The sequence below is a fragment of the Procambarus clarkii genome, chromosome 40 (assembly GCF_040958095.1).
Source record: "Procambarus clarkii isolate CNS0578487 chromosome 40, FALCON_Pclarkii_2.0, whole genome shotgun sequence".
NCBI lineage: Eukaryota > Metazoa > Arthropoda > Malacostraca > Decapoda > Cambaridae > Procambarus > Procambarus clarkii.
In genome coordinates, this window is record NC_091189.1 from 20853231 (window position 1) to 20873230 (window position 20000).

At 45.7% G+C, this 20000-nt stretch overlaps 1 protein-coding gene across 1 annotated transcript in view; it reads right to left on the reverse strand.

The window, feature by feature from the left end:
* LOC138372828 (mucin-17-like) overlaps window positions 1–8821 on the reverse strand; it is a 28627-nt gene extending 19806 nt beyond the window's left edge. The window contains exon 1 of the mRNA XM_069338490.1: window positions 7451–8821. Within this exon, the coding sequence (XP_069194591.1) occupies window positions 7451–8821 (1371 nt within the window). The remainder of the gene's footprint in view (window positions 1–7450) is intronic.
* Between the last annotated feature and the right edge of the window lie 11179 nt (window positions 8822–20000).

A 20000-nucleotide genomic window follows, 5' to 3' on the forward strand; every position in this document is an offset into this window, starting at 1 on the left:
GTGTTGGTAGTGGTGGTGGTGGTAGTGGTGGTAGTGGTTGTGGTAGTGGTGGTGGTAGTGGTGGTGGTGGTAGTGGTGGTAGTGGTGGTGGTAGTGGTGGTGGTAGTGGTGGTGGTAGTGGTGGTGGTGGTAGTGGTGGTGGTGGTAGTGGTGGTAGTAGTGTGGACATAACCAAGTGTTCACACCCACACAACTCTCACCCAACAATTGTATCCATATTAACTTGCTAAACTTGCGCCATATGCAAATAAGGGAATGACGTCACGATCTGTACAATAATTTTATGTATATGTGTGTATATATGTATATAAAAGAACAACTGTATAGTGTATTATACGTATTATAATTTACACAAAGTTTCCAAGCTGCGAGGTTCAGTCTCAAGTGAGTTTTTATTATTTTTATTAATATTATTAATATTATTATTATTATTATTATTATTATTATTATTATTATTATTATTATCATTATTATTTTTATTTTCTGCCACAGACGTGGCCACACATTTACAATGCTAACCAGCATATATACATTTTCTTCTGTCCTCCATGGACAGGGTGAGAGATGTGTTAAACATATAGTTCAGGGAGTTATTGATACAATCAACCACAGAAGGTGATTGAAGTGCTTTTAAAATGCTAATCTAACCTACAGACAGACATACACAGATTTACGTCTGTCCTACATAAACAGTGTTCGAGGTGTCTTTTACAGTGTCATTAATGTGCGTTTACACAGGTGAAATGCAATTGTGACTAGTTTACACACACCCTGTATACAAATACACACACATATATATACATATATACGTACACATATCCACATATATATATACATATATACGTACACATATCCACATATATATATACATACATACACCTATGTCTCTCCTACTTTTGACAGGGAAAGATAGCTTCTATAGAAACTAGTCTGATATTAAACACTTAACCAGAGCTGTGGTGACCGTAGTGGGCCTGGCCAACCATCACCTCACTCCCCAACCTTATATATATACACAGGTACACACCCACCCACATACACAACACACAAAGGTGGTGGGGGGTGGGGGGAAGGTCCTAGCATGGGTAAGGAACTACCTAACAGGAAGGAGTCAGAGAGTTACGGTAAGGGGCGAGAAGTCGGACTGGCGAACAGTATCAAGTGGAGTACCACAAGGATCGGTGCTGGGACCAATTCTATTTCTTGTATATGTTAACGACATGTTTACAGGCGTAGAGTCCTACAAGTCGATGTTTGCGGATGACGCAAAGTTGATGAGAAGAGTTGTGACAGATGAGGATTGCAGGATCCTCCAAGAGGACCTGAACAGATTGCAGAGATGGTCAGAGAAATGGCTACTGGAATTCAACACGAGCAAATGTAAAGTTATGGAAATGGGACTAGGTGATAGGAGACCAAAGGGACAGTAAACAATGAAGGGGAACAGCCTGCCTGTGACGACGCGAGAAAGAGACCTGGGGGTGGACGTAACACCTAATCTATCTCCCGAGGCCCATATAAATAGGATAACGATAGCAGCGTACTCTTCACTGGCAAAAGTTAGAACATCATTCAGAAACCTAAGTGAGGAGGCATTTAGGGCGCTTTACACTGCCTACGTAAGGCCAGTCTTAGAGTATGCCGCCTCATCATGGAGTCCCCATCTGAAGAAGCATAGAAGGAAACTGGAAAAGGTTCAGAGGTTTGCAACGAGACTCGTCCCAGAGTTACGAGGGATGGGGTATGAGGAGCGCCTGAGGGAACTGTGCCTTACGACATTAGAAAGAAGGAGAGGGGGGACATGATAGGAACGTATAAAATACTCAGGGGGATTGACAGAGTGGACATAAACGAAATGTTCACACGGAATAGTAACAGAACGAGGGGACATGGGTGGAAGCTGGAAACTCAGATGAGTCACAGAGATGTTAGGAAGATTTCTTTTAGCGTGAGAGTAGTGGGAAAATGGAATGCACTTCAGGAACAGGTTGTGGAAGCAAATACTATTCACAATTTTAAAACTAGGTATGATAGGGAAATAGGACCGGAGTCATTGCTGTAAACAACCGATGCTTGAAAGGCGGGATCCAAGAGTCAATGCTCGATCCTGCAGACACAATTAGGTGAGTACACACAAAGAGTGTGCAGGAGCACTTGCCTTACCACTCTCCATAGTGTATAGTAGGTCACTGGAGACGGGAGACCTACCAGAAATATGGAAGACAGCGAGTGTGGTCCCAATATACAAAAAGGGTGACAGACAAGAGGCACTGAACTACAGGCCAGTGTCCATGACTTGTATACCATGCAAGGTGATGGAGAAGATCGTGAGAAAAAACCTAGTAACACATCTGGAGAGAAGGAAAGAACTTTTCAGAGTTTCAGAGGACTTTCAGAGAACTTTTCTCTGCCCGAAACGCTTTGCATAATAGTGGCTTTAGGCATTGTATGTACCAGCTCTATCTATAAATCCATCAACTTTTTGTATCTCACCTTGTATGTATGTACTTAAGCTAAATAAATATTCGCATTATTTGAATTGATATTTTACAGTGTCAGTAGTAGATATATGGAATTCATTAGGCAGAGATGTGGTTGAGGCTGACTCCATACACAGCTTTAAGTGTAAATTTGATAGAGCCCAATAGGCTCAGGACCCTGTACACCTGTTGATTGACGGTTGAGAGGCGGGACCAAAGAGCCAGAGTTCAACCCCCGCAAGCGCAACTAGGTAAGTACAACTAGGTAAGTACACACACAGTAGTAGAGATGACACTGAACCTGCGGTGTGTCCACTCACAAGATGAGTGGCGCTGCCCAATAAACTCGCCCCTCGGGGCAAAATTTATTTTTTTTTTAAACTAAACCTTACCCCCCATGAGGGACCGTAGATGAGCGCCGTGCCACATACTGACACTCACCACCACTACCGTCAGAAATCTCAGTACACAAGCTTTCAGAACACTGTACAGCACCTACGTCAGACCAGTCCTAGAGAATGCAGCCCTAGTATGGAACCTGCGCCTCAAAACTCACACGAAAATGTACAGAGGTATGTAATATTATCATACCAGAACCACGTGGTAGGACATGCTGAATAGACCTAGTGAAGAGTAGAGATGCCGTAGCGAGTCTCTTGATCCAGCAACAGCCTACTGGATCAGGCTATCATAAATTAAGCCTGGTCCCAGGCCGCGCTTGAGTTGTGAGAGAGAGAGCAAGGGAGACACAGATAGTGAGGGAGAGCAAGAGAAAGGGAGGAGAGAGCAGAAGAACTCTTAGAACCCACTCCAGGTATACATGATTGTGGTATGAGGATAGGGTCAAGAGTTACACCTAACATCACTCGAAAAGAGGAGGGAAAGAGAGGAGACATGATCGAGACATATAAAGTACTTAGGTTAACTGACAGGGGCAGAACTAGAGTAAATGTTGTTAATTATAAGTAAAATAAGAAAGCTTTAATAAGTTTTAGAGCTTATGACCCAGATGAACCGGCTGAGAGAAAGGTTTGTTCTGAAGTAAGAGTCGTGGGAAGATGGGCACAACGTACAGGACAAACAGGCAATTCATAATCTCATTATATATGCGGAAAACCCATATTTGAAAATTGAAAAATGCTGAACGCGTTTCCGGCTTAATTCGCCTCCATCAGAGCAAGATAGAGAGTCTATCACACACTCACCCTGTGAATGGACACACCGCCATCATATCTTGCGGTTATCTTCAGTTCAAGTTCAAGTTCAAGTATGTTTATTGAGATAAGCAAGAAATACATCTCAAAGGGATAGAGTAGCTTAGGCTATTTCTACCCCCCAGGTTATCTTGAGATGATTTCGGGGGCTTAGCGTCCCCGCGGCCCGGTCCTCGACCAGGCTTCGTTTTTGTTGCTCATCCCCAGGAAGCAGCCCGTAGCGGCTGTCTAACTCCCAGGTACGTATTTACTGCTAGGTAACAGGGACATCAGGGTGATAGAAACTCTGCCCATTTGTTTCCGCCTCCACCGGGGATCGAACCCAGAACCTCAGGACTACGAATCCGAAGCGCTGTCCTCTCAACTGTCAGGCCCTGCAGCATGTACAATACTCCTCAATAAAATGAAAACCCGCTGGGTTGTTCATCCTGTCACTTGTACCCAGACACAGCTGGGACTTGCTTAACTGTCTCAAGTGAACAGCTCCTCAATCAAGGAGATTAACATTTATCAACCCTTAAAAACTTACATCTTACGGGTGCAAAATGGGGCAATCTTTTGAGAACAGCATTTACATTTGACAGACAGTATTTTCCTAACTCAAACAATGTGGGGTTTACTATGCTTCACACATTTGTCATGTCACTTAGATGTTCACATTCTCTCAGGTAGTGGTCAAGGCGGTGTCCGTCACTCTCACCACAGATTCTGCAACTCCGCTGCTCAACTGTTGTTTCCATCCCATATCTCCATGGATATTTGCATCCAAGACGAATTCTTGCTATTACTGATTCTCTCCCTCGTCCTCCTCCTTTTCGGCCATAATGATTGGGATTGCCAGCTGCAACCATGTTGTACCATCGTACAGATTCACTGGTTCGTGCTTCTATCCTCCTTTCCTCAGTTACCTTGTCACGGCGATGTTGCCTGATAATACCTCTAATTTGTAGTAGAGTCTTGGGTATGAAGTATTAATATGGTCTCCTTCAGCGCTTTTATCAGGTGCTGAAGGAGACCATGGATATATATATATATATATATATATATATATATATATATATATATGTCGTACCTAGTAGCCAGAACTCACTTCTCAGCCTACTATGCAAGGCCCGATTTGCCTAATAAGCCTAGTTTTCATGAATTAATGTTTTTTCGACTACCTAACCTACCTAACCTAACCTAACCTAACGTTTTCGGCTACCTAACCTAACCTAACCTATAAAGATAGGTTAGGTTAGGTTAGGTAGGGTTGGTTAGGTTCGGTCATATATCTACGTTAATTTTAACTCCAATAAAAAAAATTGACCTTATACATAGTGAAATAGGTAGCTTTATCATTTCATAAGAAAAAAATTAGAGAAAATATATTAATTCAGTAAAACTTGGCTTATTAGTCAAATCGGGCCTTGCATAGTAGGCTGAGAAGTGAGTTCTGGCTACTAGGTACGACATATATATATATATATATATATATATATATATATATATATATATATATATATATATATATATATATATATATATATATATATATGTATGTATAAAGGGAAATTGATTTTGAGTCATTGATCAATGCTCACTTACTAGAATTACTTTCCTATCTCAGCTCTCTCACTTTCCCAATTCGTCACTCACTTTCTCCTCTCGACACTCTCACTTTCCCCTCTCGACACTCACTTTCTCCTCTCAACACTCTCACTTTCCCCTCGCGTCACTTTCACTTTCCTTCTCATCACAATCTCATTCACTATTCTCACTGTCACTTTAAAGAGGCAGAAAGGGGCATAAATAAAAGGCAGAAAGGAGCCAAGGTACATGTTAAGAGACATGCAGGTAAACAGGGACACAGGTAAACAGGCAGACAGAACCGCATATAAACACAGAGGCGAGGCAGACAATGAGGGAGAAGGCAGACAGGGCCAGCAAACAAAATACCCAGGTGTTGAGGTGGCTATCTGAGGTCCCGGGTGTTTGGCACTAAGACATGTACCTGGCACCCTCAGTGCCAAGGTGCCACACACACACACACACACACACACACACACACACACACACACACACACACACACACACACACACACACACACACACACACACATACACACACACACACACACAACAGGATGCCAAACACTTTACAACCAAGTTATCTGATAGGACACGATAAGAATACCTTCTGTCTTCTACAAGAGAGAGAGAGAAAGAGAGAGAGAGAGAGAGAGAGAGAGAGAGAGAGAGAGAGAGAGAGAGAGAGAGAGAGAGAGAGAGAGAGAGAGAGAGAGAGAGAGAGAGAGAAAGAGAGAGAGAGAGAGAGAGAGAGAGAGAGAGAGAGAGAGAGAGAGAGAGAGAGAGAGAGAGAGAGAGAGAGAGAGAGAGAGAGAGAGAGAGAGAAAAGAACATGAGAGAGAGAGAGAGAGAGAGAGAGAGAGAGAGAGAGAGAGAGAGAGAGAGAGAGAGAGAGAGAGAGAGAGAGAGAGAGAGAGAGAGAGAGAGAGAGAGAAAAGAACGAAACCCAGGGAGAGTGAAAGCAGGAGAGAAGATGGGATGAATGTGTATGTGTGTGTTGGGGGTGGGGGATGACACATGTGTGGTGGTGGGGGGAGAGGGATGAGGGGATGAGGGGGCAAGAGGTAGGGGTAAGTTGTGAGAGTGGAGTGACAGCACCGTCACAACTCCTGCCTCACCTCACACAAACTCCGCGACACAAATTATCGTCCCTCAAGTGGGTGGTGATGTGTTCCTGAGGTAGGGGGTGGGGGTGATGGGGGAGAGTGAGGGGAAGAGAGAGAGAGAGACGAGTGGTGAGGGGGAGATGGCCGAGGGCTAGTAAAGGAGTAGTGGGGTGGTACTAACAACAGGTTCATGGGGTGCATAATAAAGAAACTGAATTGCCCCTCATATTTAAACCCGTATGACACTTGACCACCTGAAGGAGGCTGTGACTATGTGAAGGGTAATGATCACCGCCTCCAAGGTTGATAATAGTCTGGGCCTCGGGGAGTGCTCATTTAATACGTAGATATATCCCCCTATAAGAGGGACTGATTAAGCAACATGAAGGAGTGGTGAACAAGTCTACAACACGGGGGTCCAGTACTCGGGGAGCTTGTAATTGATCAGTTGTGTTATTAGCCGGTTTTGCCAGGTAGGCTGAGTGTTATTGTTATGAACATTAATACAGTTTTTTTTGTTTATGATAATGTAATTGTTTTTATTGTTTGAAATAAGTTGGCATGGTGGATACTGATTACTAATACCATCATGACAATTACTAATACCATCATGACAATTACTAATACCATCATGACAATTACTAATACCATCATGACAATTACTAATACCATCATGACAATTACTAATACCATCATGACAATTACTAATACCATCATGACAATTACTAATACCATCATGACAATTACTAATACCATCATGACAATTTGACATGACAATTAATAGCGTTGTCACTATTTACCTCCATATTGTCCCCCTATTAATACCGTCATCACTATTTACTCCCCCTCGCCCCCCCCCCACACTTCTTACCCCCCTCTCTCTCTCTCTCGTTAACATGTCTTTCTTGGTCGTAAACATGAGCTTAACTCGTGCTTTTTTCCCTATTTCATCGCTTTTTTGGCTATTTCCCCTTCATCTGTGGAGAGAGAGAGAGAGAGAGAGAGAGAGAGAGAGAGAGAGAGAGAGAGAGAGAGAGAGAGAGAGAGAGAGAGAGAGAGAGAGAGAGAGAGAGAGAGAGACCCAGGTGAAGTAAGGAGTGTCGGTAAATCTCCCGCCAGAGGTAGTTGGCCCTCTTGAGTGGTAGTTGGCACTCTTGAGTGGTAGTTGGCACTCTTGAGTGGTAGTTGGCCCTCTTGAGTGGTAGTTGGCCCTCTTGAGTGGTAGTTGGCCCTCTTGAGTGGTAGTTGGCCCTCTTGAGTGGTAGTTGGCCCTCTTGAGTGGTAGTTGGCCCTCTTGAGTGGTAGTTAGCACTCTTGAGTGGTAGTTGGCCCTCTTGAGTGGTAGTTGGCCCTCTTGAGTGGTAGTTGGCCCTCTTGAGTGGTAGTTGGCCCTCTTGAGTGGTAGTTGGCCCTCTTGAGTGGTAGTTGGCCCTCTTGAGTGGTAGTTGGCCCTCGTGAGTGGTAGTTGGCACTCTTGAGTGGTAGCTGGCCCTCTTGAGTGGTAGTTGGCCCTCTTGAGTGGTAGTTGGCACCCCTTGAGTGGTAGTTGGCCCTCTTGAGTGGTAGTTGGCCCTCTTGAGTGGTAGTTGGCCCTCTTGAGTGGTAGTTGGCCCTCTTGAGTGGTAGTTGGCCCTCTTGAGTGGTAGTTGGCCCTCTTGAGTGGTAGTTGGCACCCCTTGAGTGGTAGTTTGCACTCATGAGTGGTAGTTGGCAATCTTGAGTGGTAGTTGGCACTCATGAGTGGTAGTTGGCACCCCTTGAGTGGTAGTTGGCCCTCTTGAGTGGTAGTTGGCACCCCTTGAGTGGTAGTTGGCACCCCTTGCGTGGTAGTTGGCACCCCTTGAGTGGTAGTTGGCACCTCTTGAGTGGTAGTTGGCACCCCTTGAGTGGTAGTTGGCACCCCTTGAGTGGTAGTTGGCACTCCTTGAGTGGTAGTTGGCACCCCTTGAGTGGTAGTTGGCACCCCTTGAGTGGTAATTGGCACCCCTTGAGTTGTAGTTGGCACCCCTTGAGTGGTAGTTGGCACTCTTGAGTGGTAGTTGGCCCTCTTGAGTGGTAGTTGGCACTCTTGAGTGGTAGTTGGCCCTCTTGAGTGGTAGTTGGCCCTCTTGAGTGGTAGTTGGCCCTCTTGAGTGGTAGTTGGCCCTCTTGAGTGGTAGTTGGCACTCTTGAGTGGTAGTTGGCCCTCTTGAGTGGTAGTTGGCCCTCTTGAGTGGTAGTTGGCACCCCTTGAGTGGTAGTTGGCCCTCTTGAGTGGTAGTTGGCCCTCTTGAGTGGTAGTTGGCCCTCTTGAGTGGTAGTTGGCCCTCTTGAGTGGTAGTTGGCCCTCTTGAGTGGTAGTTGGCCCTCTTGAGTGGTAGTTGGCCCTCTTGAGCGGTAGTTGGCACCCCTTGAGTGGTAGTTTGCACTCATGAGTGGTAGTTGGCACTCTTGAGTGGTAGTTGGCACTCATGAGTGGTAGTTGGCACCCCTTGAGTGGTAGTTGGCCCTCTTGAGTGGTAGTTGGCACCCCTTGAGTGGTAGTTGGCACCCCTTGCGTGGTAGTTGGCACCCCTTGAGTGGTAGTTGACACCCCTTGAGTGGTAGTTGGCACCCCTTAAGTGGTAGTTGGCACTCCTTGAGTGGTAGTTGGCACCCCTTGAGTGGTAGTTGGCACCCCTTGAGTGGTAATTGGCACCCCTTGAGTTGTAGTTGGCACTCCTTGAGTGGTAGTTGGCACTCCTTGAGTGGTAGTTGGCACCCCTTGAGTGGTAGTTGGCACCCCTTGAGTGGTAGTTGGCACTCCTTGAGTGGTAGTTGGCACCCCTTGAGTGTTAGTTGGCACTCCTTGAGTGGTAGTTGGCACCCCTTGAGTGGTAGTTGGCACCCCTTGAGTGTTAGTTGGCACCCCTTGAGTGGTAGTTGGCACCCCTTGAGTGGTAGTTGGCACTCCTTGAGTGGTAGTTGGCACCCCTTGAGTGGTAGTTGGCACCCCTTGAGTGTTAGTTGGCACCCCTTGAGTGGTAGTTGGCACCCCTTGAGTGGTAGTTGGCATCCCTTGAGTGGTAGTTGGCACCGCGCTTCCCTGCACGCCCATCTAATGAGGTGATTATCCGGTCATCGTTAAGTTGGGACAGAGATGGCAAGGGGAGCTTAGTGTAGGGGGAGGGGGAGGGGGAGGAGGAGGGGGAGAGGGGGAGGGAGAGAGGGAGAGGGGAGAGAGAGGGGGGAGGAGGAGGGAGGGAGAGAGGGAGGGAGAGGAGGGGGAGGGAGAGGATGGGGAGGAAGAGGAGGGAGAGGGAAAGGGAGGAGAGGGGGAGGGAGAGGAGAGAGAGAGAAGAGAGGGGGAGGGGCTCAGAGTCAGATAGAAGAGAGGAGAGACAGAGATATATGATGCATAATGGGAGAGAAGGAAAGGGGTGGTGGAATGGGGGAGAGCTATAGAACGAATAGGGTGATGGGAGGGCGATAAGGCAGGAATAGGAAGATAGAGGAAAACGCAAGAATAGAGAGCGGAGGGGGTGTGAGAGGGACTGGGAGGAAGATAATGGGGCTAGATAAGGTAGGGGGGAAGAGAATGGGGTTTAGATAACAGGGGAAGATAATGAGGTAGATAATGGGGAGACAAAAAGGGAAGAGAATGAGCGTAATGGGAGAAAAGAATAAGGTAGATAATGGGTGAACAGAATGAGGGTGGGAATGAGGCGGCCATAATCATTAAAATAATGGGGGGGGATACATAACAGGAGAACAGAATGGTGGATGAAAATATGAGTACATAAAAGGGGAAGATATTGTAAGAGAATGTGACAAGATAATAGGGAATAAAATATGGCAAGATAAATGGGGGAAAAAATACGGCAAGATAATGGGGGAAGCTAATGGGAAAGATCATTGAGGAAGGACTGTTAAAAATCTCAATGGTTGTATGGATACGAAACTTCTTATCCTATGATAGGAAGTTTCTATGGACTGTCAAAAACCCAAGTTTCTATGGACTGTCAAAATCCCAAGTTTCTATGGACTGTCAAAAAACCAAGTTTCTATGGACTGTCAAAAACCCAAATTTCTATGGACTGTCAAAAACCCAAGTTTCTATGGACTGTCAAAATCCCAAGTTTCTATGGACTGTCAAAATCCCAAGTTTCTATGGACTGTCAAAATCCCAAGTTTCTATGGACTGTCAAAATCCCAAGTTTCTATGGACTGTCAAAAACCCAAGTTTCTATGGACTGTCAAAAACCCAAGTTTCTATGGACTGTCAAAAACCCAAGTTTCTATGGACTGTCAAAATCCCAAGTTTCTATGGACTGTCAAAAACCCAAGTTTCTATGGACTGTCAAAAACCCAAGTTTCTATGGACTGTCAAAAACCCAAGTTTCTATGGACTGTCAAAAACCCAAGTTTCTATGGACTGTCAAAAACCCAAGTTTCTATGGACTGTCAAAAACCCAAGTTTCTATGGACTGTCAAAAACCCAAGTTTCTATGGACTGTCAAAATCCCAAGTTTCTATGGACTGTCAAAATCCCAAGTTTCTATGGACTGTCAAAATCCCAAGTTTCTATGGACTGTCAAAATCCCAAGTTTCTATAGACTGTCAAAATCCCAAGTTCGTATAGACTGTCAAAACCAAAAATAAATAACGAAATAAAAGCCGAATAAAGTTGCTTTTACGAATCACAGTTGTTATTGCTGTTGTTATTATTTGTTATTTATTACCGTAATTATTACCGTACCCTCAAAGACAGAGAGGGAGAGGGGGGGGGGGAGGGGAGAGGGGGAGAGAGGGAGAGAGAGAGAGAGACAGAGAGAGAGAGACAGAGAGAGAGAGAGAGAGAGAGAGAGAGAGAGAGAGAGAGAGAGACAGAGAGAGAGAGAGAGAGAGAGAGAGAGAGAGAGAGAGAGAGAGAGAGAGAGAGAGAGAGAGAGAGAGAGAGAGAGAGAGAGAGAGAGAGAGAGAGAGAGAGAGAGAGAGAGAGAGAGAGAGAGAGAGAGAGAGAGAGAGAGAGAGAGAGAGAGAGAGAGAGAGAGACAGAGAGAGAGAGAGAGAGAGAGAGAGAGAGAGAGAGAGAGAGAGAGAGAGAGAGAGAGAGAGAGACAGAGACAGAGACAGAGAGAGAGAGAGAGAGAGAGAGACAGAGAGAGAGAGAGAGAGAGAGAGAGAGAGAGAGAGAGAGAGAGAGAGAGAGAGAGAGAGAGAGAGAGAGAGACAGAGAGAGACAGAGAGAGACACAGAGAGAGAGAGAGAGAGAGAGAGACACACAGAGAGAGAGAGAGAGAGAGATAGAGAGAGACAGAGACAGAGAGAGAGACAGAGAGAGAGAGAGAGAGAGAGAGACAGAGAGAGAGAGAGAGAGAGAGAGAGAGAGAGAGAGAGAGAGAGAGAGAGAGAGAGAGAGAGAGAGAGAGAGAGAGAGAGAGAGAGAGAGACACAGAGAGAGAGAGAGAGAGAGAGAGAGAGAGAGAGAGAGAGAGAGAGAGAGAGAGAGAGAGAGAGAGAGAGAGAGAGAGAGAGAGAGAGAGAGAGAGACAGAGACAGAGACAGAGAGAGAGACTAGAGAGTTTGGGTACACACAATGACCTTCGACCAATAGGAAGACGAGTTCCCCGCAGGCATTTATTTAACAAACTGCTAATTGCCAACTATTTGTAAACACAACAGTTACAAACGAAAGACAAAATTTCTCCGCCTGTAACGTCAAACTCAGCAATGTAACCACCGGAAATATTATGTAATTGGTCAACCCATCTCCTGAAATGGCAGTAATTGTTCCAACTCCGTGGACGATGGTTCCAATAGGTAGAAATAGTGCCCCATTAAGCCATTTTTGCGTCCTATTTATTCTTTATAAAGTTAGGAACAATAAAGCAAAAGGCCCAACTTGAATATTCCTAGGCCTAATATAGTACTTATAGTACTTATACTATAGTACTTATAGTACTATATTAGTACTATATTAGTACTATATTAGTACCTAATAGTGTACTTATAGTATATTTTAGGCTATATGATAGTGTGTATTAATTAGGCCTATGATGGCCTATTAGCAACATAAATTTAAAAAACTTTTCCAATTTGATCAAATTCAGTATTTATAGTGTACTTTCCTGGTGGTCCATACCGCCATGCTGGTACTTTCCTCACTACTGTAAGTGCTACGGTAAGTACTACGGTAAGTTATATGGTAAGTACTACGGTAAGTACTATGGTGAGTACTACTGTAAGTACTACGGTAAGTACTATGGTGAGTACTACGGTAAGTACTACGGTAAGTACTATGGTTAGTACTACGGTAAGTTCTATGGTAAGTACTATGGTGAGTACTACGGTAAGTACTACGGTAAGTACTATGGTGAGTACTATGGTAAGTACTACGGTAAGTACTATGGTAAGTACTATGGTGATACTACGGTGAGTACTATGGTAATTACTATGGTAAGTACTACGGAAAGTACTACCATAACATGGTTGGTCTCATGTCTGTACCCCATAACATGGTTGGTCTCATGTCTGTACCCCATAACATGGTTGGTCTCATGTCTGTACCCCATAACATGGGTGGTCTCATGTCTGTACCCCATAACATGGTTGGTCTCATGTCTGTACCCCATAACATGGTTGGTCTCATGTCTGTACCCCATAACATGGTTGGTCTCATGTCTGTACCCCATAACATGGTTGGTCTCATGTCTGTACCCCATAACATGGGTGGTCTCATGTCTGTACCCCATAACATGGTTGGTCTCATGTCTGTACCCCATAACATGGTTTGTCTCATGTCTGTACCCCATAACATGGTTGGTCTCATGTCTGTACCCCATAACATGGTTGGTCTCATGTCTGTACCCCATAACATGGTTGGTCTCATGTCTGTACCCCATAACATGGTTGGTCTCATGTCTGTACCCATAACATGGTTGGTCTCATGTCTGTACCCCATAACATGGTTGGTCTCATGTCTGTACCCATAACATGGTTGGTCTCATGTCTGTACCCCATAACATGGTTGGTCTCATGTCTGTACCCATAACATGGTTGGTCTCATGTCTGTACCCCATAACATGGTTGGTCTCATGTCTGTACCCCATAACATGGTTGGTCTCATGTCTGTACCCCATAACATGGTTGGTCTCATGTCTGTACCCCATAACATGGTTGGTCTCATGTCTGTACCCATAACATGGTTGGTCTCATATCTGTACCCCATAACATGGTTGGTCTCATGTCTGTACCCCATAACATGGTTGGTCTCATGTCTGTACCCATAACATGGTTGGTCTCATGTCTGTACCCCATAACATGGTTGGTCTCATGTCTGTACCCATAACATGGTTGGTCTCATGTCTGTACCCCATAACATGGTTGGTCTCATGTCTGTACCCCATAACATGGTTGGTCTCATGTCTGTACCCATAACATGGTTGGTCTCATGTCTGTACCCCATAACATGGTTGGTCTCATGTCTGTACCCATAACATGGGTGGTCTCATGTCTGTACCCCATAACATGGTTGGTCTCATGTCTGTACCCCATAACATGGTTGGTCTCATGTCTGTACCCCATAACATAGTTGGTCTCATGTCTGTACCCCATAACATGGTTGGTCTCATGTCTGTACCCATAACATGGTTGGTCTCATGTCTGTACCCCATAACATGGTTGGTCTCATGTCTGTACCCATAACATGGTTGGTCTCATGTCTGTACCCATAACATGGTTGGTCTCATGTCTGTACCCCATAACATGGTTGGTCTCATGTCTGTACCCATAACATGGTTGGTCTCATGTCTGTACCCCATAACATGGTTGGTCTCATGTCTGTACCCATAACATGGGTGGTCTCATGTCTGTACCCCATAACATGGTTGGTCTCATGTCTGTACCCCATAACATGGTTGGTCTCATGTCTGTACCCCATAACATGGTTGGTCTCATGTCTGTACCCATAACATGGTTGGTCTCGTGTCTGTACCCATAACATGGTTGGTCTCGTGTCTGTACCCATAACATGGTTGGTCTCGTGTCTGTACCCCATAACATGGTTGGTCTCATGTCTGTACCCATAACATGGGTGGTCTCATGTCTGTACCCCATAACATGGTTGGTCTCATGTCTGTACCCCATAACATGGGTGGTCTCATGTCTGTACCCATAACATGGTTGGTCTCATGTCTGTACCCCATAACATGGTTGGTCTCATGTCTGTACCCCATAACATGGTTGGTCTCATGTCTGTACCCCATAACATGGTTGGTCTCATGTCTGTACCCCATAACATGGTTGGTCTCATGTCTGTACCCCATAACATGGTTGGTCTCATGTCTGTACCCCATAACATGGTTGGTCTCATGTCTGTACCCATAACATGGTTGGTCTCATGTCTGTACCCCATAACATGGTTGGTCTCATGTCTGTACCCCATAACATGGTTGGTCTCATGTCTGTACCCCATAACATGGTTGGTCTCATGTCTGTACCCCATAACATGGTTGGTCTCATGTCTGTACCCCATAACATGGTTGGTCTCATGTCTGTACCCATAACATGGTTGGTCTCATGTCTGTACCCCATAACATGGTTGGTCTCATGTCTGTACCCCATAACATGGTTGGTCTCATGTCTGTACCCCATAACATGGTTGGTCTCATGTCTGTACCCCATAACATGGTTGGTCTCATGTCTGTACCCCATAACATGGTTGGTCTCATGTCTGTACCCATAACATGGTTGGTCTCATGTCTGTACCCATAACATGGTTGGTCTCATGTCTGTACCCCATAACATGGTTGGTCTCATGTCTGTACCCATAACATGGTTGGTCTCATGTCTGTACCCCATAACATGGTTGGTCTCATGTCTGTACCCCATAACATGGTTGGTCTCATGTCTGTACCCCATAACATGGTTGGTCTCATGTCTGTACCCCATAACATGGTTGGTCTCATGTCTGTACCCCATAACATGGTTGGTCTCATGTCTGTACCCCATAACATGGTTGGTCTCATGTCTGTACCCCATAACATGGTTGGTCTCATGTCTGTACCCATAACATGGTTGGTCTCATGTCTGTACCCCATAACATGGTTGGTCTCATGTCTGTACCCCATAACATGGTTGGTCTCATGTCTGTACCCATAACATGGTTGGTCTCATGTCTGTACCCCATAACATGGTTGGTCTCATGTCTGTACCCCATAACATGGTTGGTCTCATGTCTGTACCCCATAACATGGTTGGTCTCATGTCTGTACCCCATAACATGGTTGGTCTCATGTCTGTACCCCATAACATGGTTGGTCTCATGTCTGTACCCCATAACATGGTTGGTCTCATGTCTGTACCCATAACATGGTTGGTCTCATGTCTGTACCCCATAACATGGTTGGTCTCATGTCTGTACCCATAACATGGTTGGTCTCATGTCTGTAACCCATAACATGGTTGGTCCTCATGTCTGTACCCCATAACATGGTTGGTCTCATGTCTGTACCCATAACATGGTTGGTCTCATGTCTGTACCCCATAACATGGTTGGTCTCATGTCTGTACCCATAACATGGTTGGTCTCATGTCTGTACCCCATAACATGGTTGGTCTCATGTCTGTACCCATAACATGGTTGGTCTCATGTCTGTACCCCATAACATGGTTGGTCTCATGTCTGTACCCCATAACATGGTTGGTCTCATGTCTGTACCCCATAACATGGTTGGTCTCATGTCTGTACCCCATAACATGGTTGGTCTCATGTCTGTACCCCATAACATGGTTGGTCTCATGTCTGTACCCCATAACATGGTTGGTCTCATGTCTGTACCCCATAACATGGTTGGTCTCATGTCTGTACCCCATAACATGGTTGGTCTCATGTCTGTACCCATAACATGGTTGGTCTCATGTCTGTACCCCATAACATGGTTGGTCTCATGTCTGTACCCATAACATGGTTGGTCTCATGTCTGTACCCCATAACATGGTTGGTCTCATGTCTGTACCCCATAACATAGGTTGGTCTCATGTCTGTACCCCATAAACATGGTTGGTCTCATGTCTGTACCCATAACATGGTTGGTCTCATGTCTGTACCCCATAACATGGTTGGTCTCATGTCTGTACCCCATAACATGGTTGGTCTCATGTCTGTACCCCATAACATGGTTGGTGGTCTCATGTCTGTACCCCATAACATGGTTGGTCTCATGTCCTGTACCCATACATGGTTGGTCTCATGTCTGTACCCCATAACATGGTGGTCTCATGTCTGTACCCCTACATGGTGGTCTCATGTCTGACCCCATAACATGGTTGGTCTCATGTCTGTACCCCATAACATGGTTTGGTCTCATGTCTGTACCCATAACATGGGTTGGTCTCAATGGTCTGTACCCCATAACATGGTTGGTCTCATGTCTGTACCCCATAACATGGGTGGTCTCATGTCTGTACCCATAACATGGGTGGTCTCATGTCTGTACCCATAACATGGTTGGTCTCATGTCTGTACCCCATAACCATGGGTTGGTCTCATGTCTGTACCGCCAATAACGGTTGGTCTCATGTCTGTACCCCATACATGGTTGGTCTCATGTCTGTAACCCCATAACATGGTTGGTCTCATGTCTGTACCCATACATGGTTGGTCTCATGTCTGTACCCCATAACATGGTTGGTCTCATGTCTGTACCCCATAACATGGTTGGTCTCATGTCTGTACCCCATAACATGGGTGGTCTCATGTCTGTACCCATAACATGGTTGGTCTCATGTCTGTACCCCATAACATGGGTGGTCTCATGTCTGTACCCCATACATACAAAAAGAAAAAAAAAATCAATATAAAAAAGAATCAATAAACATTGTTTATTTGGTGAAACGCGACTGAATAACAGGGATATGAGACAGACTAACATCGAACGATAAGATATTCCTTAAACATCAAGAGACAAACATCGCCCAATTGACGCGTTACGAAAGCCAGACCTGTTCACAGACACCTAGATGAACAACAAACTTAATATGAACAAAGAACAAACTGTTGAAGAAGATGAACAAGAGGCAGTTTGTCACAGTATTAAACTTCCCCACTAATACTGTTCACACATCTTCTGTAAGACTAAAAGAGGGGGGGGAGGAGAAATTTAATAGGGGGGTAGGTCTATAGGCTGTGGGTCCGGGGGGGGGGTCTAATAGGGGAGAAAGGTCTAAAAGGGATATGGGATGGGTTGAAATGGGGGGGGGGGGTCCGGGCGAGTAGTGGTGATAGGGGGAAGGGGTAAGAAAGGGGGAGAAGGGTGGAGAGTGAGAGGGGGGGTGGGAGGGTGAGAGCGGGAGGGGATGGAGAGTGAGAGGGGGAGGGGTGAGGGAGGTATAGAGAGGGAGGGAGGGAGATGGAAGGGTCATGGGCACTTAGGGGGAGGGAGGTGGAGGTGGTGAAGCGGGGAGGGGGATGGGGGAGGGGGGTGACAGCCTGAGCCTGCAACACCCGAAACACGTGAAATGAGACACCTGTCTTCACACCTGTTCCCTCATTAGCGGCCGACCCCTCGCATGTTGGTGTCGTGTGAGGTACTTCTCAGGTGTTTAGTGAAGAGGGAGGGGGGGGGGGAAGGTCAGGGAGGAGGGGTGGAGAGGGGCAGGGAGGGGCAGGGGGTGTAGCAGGGGCTAAAGAAAAGAGACAGGTGAGCTAGAGGTTAAAACAATAAAGACCTGTGGGGCGTAGCAAGCAACAGCCTGGTTGATCAAAACCTATCACCAGACAAGCTTAGCCCGAGGCCCAGTTATAGCTATAGAATAACTCTCAAAACCATCTATAAGCAAGTTCCAGGTATGAAACGGAGAAGATTCCTACACAATTAATAGGAAATTAAATGTACTTTCTGGGTATAAGGGACCATACGTTATAGTTTCTGTCCATAGTAGCAATACGTACTATAAATAAGGGAATAGATTGAGGCGGGGCCCGAGAGCTGGAGACATAAGAAAGGTGGACGGGAACTATTACAGACAAACAAAAAAAAAACCAGCCTCTCACAGCTGCTGCTTTACTGCTATCGTAGCCAATCAGGACTAAGCTCTCATTGTCATCAGATTCCCGAGACCACAAGAGCCAATCAGGGCTAAGCTCTCATTGTCATAGGATTCCCGAAGCCACAAGAGCCAATCAGGATAAAGGTACCATAGATCTAAGCAGGCCTGAGAAACCAATCAGAACTAAGCTCTCATAACCACTTAGATGCTATATGAAAATAAATGACTTTTAGTTGGGGATTTTACCTTGTCTTAACGCAAGTATATACGACCAGAAACACCAGTATATACGACCAGAAACACCAGTATATACGACCAGAAACACCAGTATATACGACCAGAAACACCAGTATATACGACCAGAAACACCAGTATATACGACCAGAAACACCAGTATATACGACCAGAAACACCAGTATATACGACCAGAAACACCAGTATATACGACCAGAAACACCAGTATATACGACCAGAAACACCAGTATATACGACCAGAAACACCAGTATATACGACCAGAAACACCTGTATATACGACCAGAAACACCTGTATATACGACCAGAAACACCAGTATATACGACCAGAAACACCTGTATATACGACCAGAAACACCAGTTTGATGGTATTTCAACACACCAATTTGGTGGGTGGGTGAGGTGAGAAGTGGGTGGGTGGGTGAGGTGAGTAGTGGGTGGGTGGGTGAGGTGAGTAGTGGGTGGGTGGGTAAGGTGAGTAGTGGGTGGGTGGGTGAGGTGAGAAGTGGGTGGGTGGGTGAGGTGAGAAGTGGGTGGGTGGGTAAGGTGAGTAGTGGGTGGGTGGGTGGGTGAGGTGAGAAGTGAGTGGGTGGGTGAGGTGAGAAGTGGGTGGGTGGGTGAGGTGAGAAGTGGGTGGGTGGGTGAGGTCCCACAAACTCATGAGTCTGCTGGGAGAGAGCCTTAACTATCTAAATTCTCAATTCATTCCACTTACTCACGATAGCAATGAGTAAAAATATGGCTCATTGTGTGGAGTGGGGGGGGGGGGGAAATAGTAGTAGTAGTTAGAAACAGTTGATTGACAGTTGAGAGGCGGGCCGAAAGAGCAGAGCTCAACCCCCGCAAGCACAACTAGGTGAATACAACCAGGTGAATACACACACGCACACACACACACACACACACACACACACACACACACACACACACACACACACACACACACACACACACACACACACACACACACACTCACACACACACACACACACACACACACACACACACACACACACACACACACACACACACACACACACACACCTCAGAGCTAAGTCTGCACAAGATATGATGGACTATGTCACCCAAAAGTGTCAGGAGGCAATATACAGGTTAATCCCGTCCCAAAGGGAAAAATCCGAGAAGCAACAGAAGAATCCATGGTATAATAGGGCATGTATGGAAGCAACGAAACTGAACAAAAGGGCGTGGAGGAACTTCCGGAATAACAGAACACCAGAAAGCAGGGAGAGATACCAGAGAACCAGGAATGAGTACGTCAGGGTGAGAAGAGAAGCAGAGAAAAATTATGAAAATGATATAGCAAACAAAGCCAAGACCGAACCAAAGCTACTCCACAGTCACATCA